The following is a 1,955-nucleotide window of genomic DNA, read 5'->3' as shown; positions in this document are numbered from 1 at the left end:
CGTTCTATGCTAATGCAATCTGGACTTTCAGAGTCTTACTGGGTAGAAGCAGTCCACACTGTCGTCTGTTTGCATAACAGAGTTCCATTTTTTTAAAAAAACGACCAATAAAACTCCTTTTGAATTATGGCATAACAGAATGCCTGGACTTAAACATATAAGAGCCTTTGGATCTAAAGCTTATGCACATATACCAAAGGAGAAAAGAGGCAAACTTGACCCAAGAGCAGAACCTGGTATCCTGGTGGGATATGCCTCTGGAGGAAAAGGATACAGAATCCTGAACCCTAAGACTTGCACAGTTAAAGTATGCAATGTGGTACATGTTGATGAAAGCAATGTCCTACAGACTTCTAACCTGGCTGAATCCACAGTGCAACCTGCTACTCAGGAACCTACAGATGTCTCCTTCAATGACGTGTTTGCTTGGCAATCTGCGCAGACCACCTGTGAACAGGCAGGTCCATCTCCATGAGAGAGTTCCAGATCAGAAGGGGAACAAGGAGAAGCTATGCCAAGGGTAAGAGAGACAACCACTGTGCGACAGTCAGCAATGAGTAACAAGGGCATACCTCCACCGATGTACAGAATTTGTGCAAGTGTACAACCAGTGAAGGAACCTAATAACTCAGAGACTTTTACACCTGTTGTGAGCTATGCATCCTTCAAGACACTCCTATGCATAGCAGCATCAAGGGGCATGCACATTAAAATTTGGACATCAAGACAGCCTTCCTCAATGGAGACTGTGAATGTTTGACTCTGCATGACTTTCGTGTTACAACTTGAGAAGGGGTGTTGGGTATTACAAGTTGAAAACACTCAGTATATCTGGGGTTAAATGGTTATGTTACTCACAGGAAGTCACATGTTTCTCATGTAACCAATGTTCTTTAGCTGTAGGATGCCCGGGAATTTTCTCCCTGATCTAGGGATTTGATTGGGACTAAAGTGTCAAGGTATATTACCATTTTATGGCTTCTCTTCCCGTCTTTCTTTGGTGTTCTGAAGAAGAAGAGCAGCCATAACCTCTCTCTTCTATTTTTGTCTTTGTAGTGTAAGGATGTAGTCGACTATGCTCTGTTGGTATTTTCATCCCAGTTACCCTTCCCATGCTAGAATTTAGTAAAAACTTTATATTTTAATCACCCATGGACTCTCAGTCTGAATTATTTTACTCAGGCTCTGATGGGCTATATTATCTCTGCTAAATACCATTTTTTCAATATCTCACTATCACCCAACAGATTTCCCAGAATCCCCATCCTGACGCTTAAAAGGAATAAAAAGTAGTTTAACATAAAGGGGCGTTGGAGCAGAGGACTGGATTCTTGAAGCTGAACCAGTTTGCCCGTGACGCCTAACCTACGCGAGGAAGACCGGGCCCACCCTCGGGAGGTGAAATGAAACAAAGGAACCGGTTAAAAGGAGGTTCGGTTTATTGTAAGGGGGGGCGCAAACTAGAAACAACTCTCGGAGACTCGGTCAGACAAATCCACCGGCTTCGATGCACGTTGACTTCTGTTCCCTGCAGAATCGGGTCCTGTATTCCCAGAAACGGGACAGAAAAAGATATATATATATATATATGTTGTTGTTTTTTCTCTTGGAGGCGAAAGAATAAATCCATCTTCAGAACTGAAGCAGCACACACACAGAGATATAGATATATATTTATATTTTTAAAAAGAAAGAAAGAAAGAAAAACAATCTGAAAGAGGAAAATACAACAAAACACAACAATCTTGTTTTTTTATTCTTCTTATTATTACTTATGTAAATCAGGTCATCACGGGACAAGAAACCAATTTCTACCCATTACCATAACAGCTCGTCTATAAAGAACAGGGGGGAGGGAGGAGAAAAAATTCAGATTGGGTACTATCTAGGAGTCAAGCGTTGGTAAATCTTTTTTTTCTTTTTTCAATCTTTTCCCTCCCACCCCCCCTCTTTAC

General features: G+C 41.4%; 1 protein-coding gene across 4 annotated transcripts in view; it reads right to left on the bottom strand.

Annotated features, from left to right (window-relative positions):
* Positions 1–1,433: 1,433 nt before the first annotated feature.
* The window catches only part of TFAP2B (transcription factor AP-2 beta (activating enhancer binding protein 2 beta)), a 113,886-nt gene continuing 113,364 nt past the window's right edge, over positions 1,434–1,955 (bottom strand). For 2 of the 4 annotated variants that reach the window (XM_015417394.1, XM_015417399.1), the window contains exon 8: positions 1,434–1,543. In XM_015417394.1, the coding sequence (XP_015272880.1) occupies positions 1,461–1,543 (83 nt within the window). In that variant the 3' untranslated portion in view covers positions 1,434–1,460. Of the gene's footprint in view, positions 1,639–1,955 lie in introns of all 4 variants that reach the window. The other 2 variants (XM_015417396.1, XM_015417398.1) reach the window with 2 other exon arrangements.

This window comes from Gekko japonicus, unplaced genomic scaffold (assembly GCF_001447785.1).
Source record: "Gekko japonicus isolate JY-2015 unplaced genomic scaffold, Gekko_japonicus_V1.1 scaffold2423, whole genome shotgun sequence".
NCBI lineage: Eukaryota > Metazoa > Chordata > Lepidosauria > Squamata > Gekkonidae > Gekko > Gekko japonicus.
Note: the sequence above shows the minus strand (reverse complement) of the source record. Positions and strands in the feature narration are given on the sequence as shown.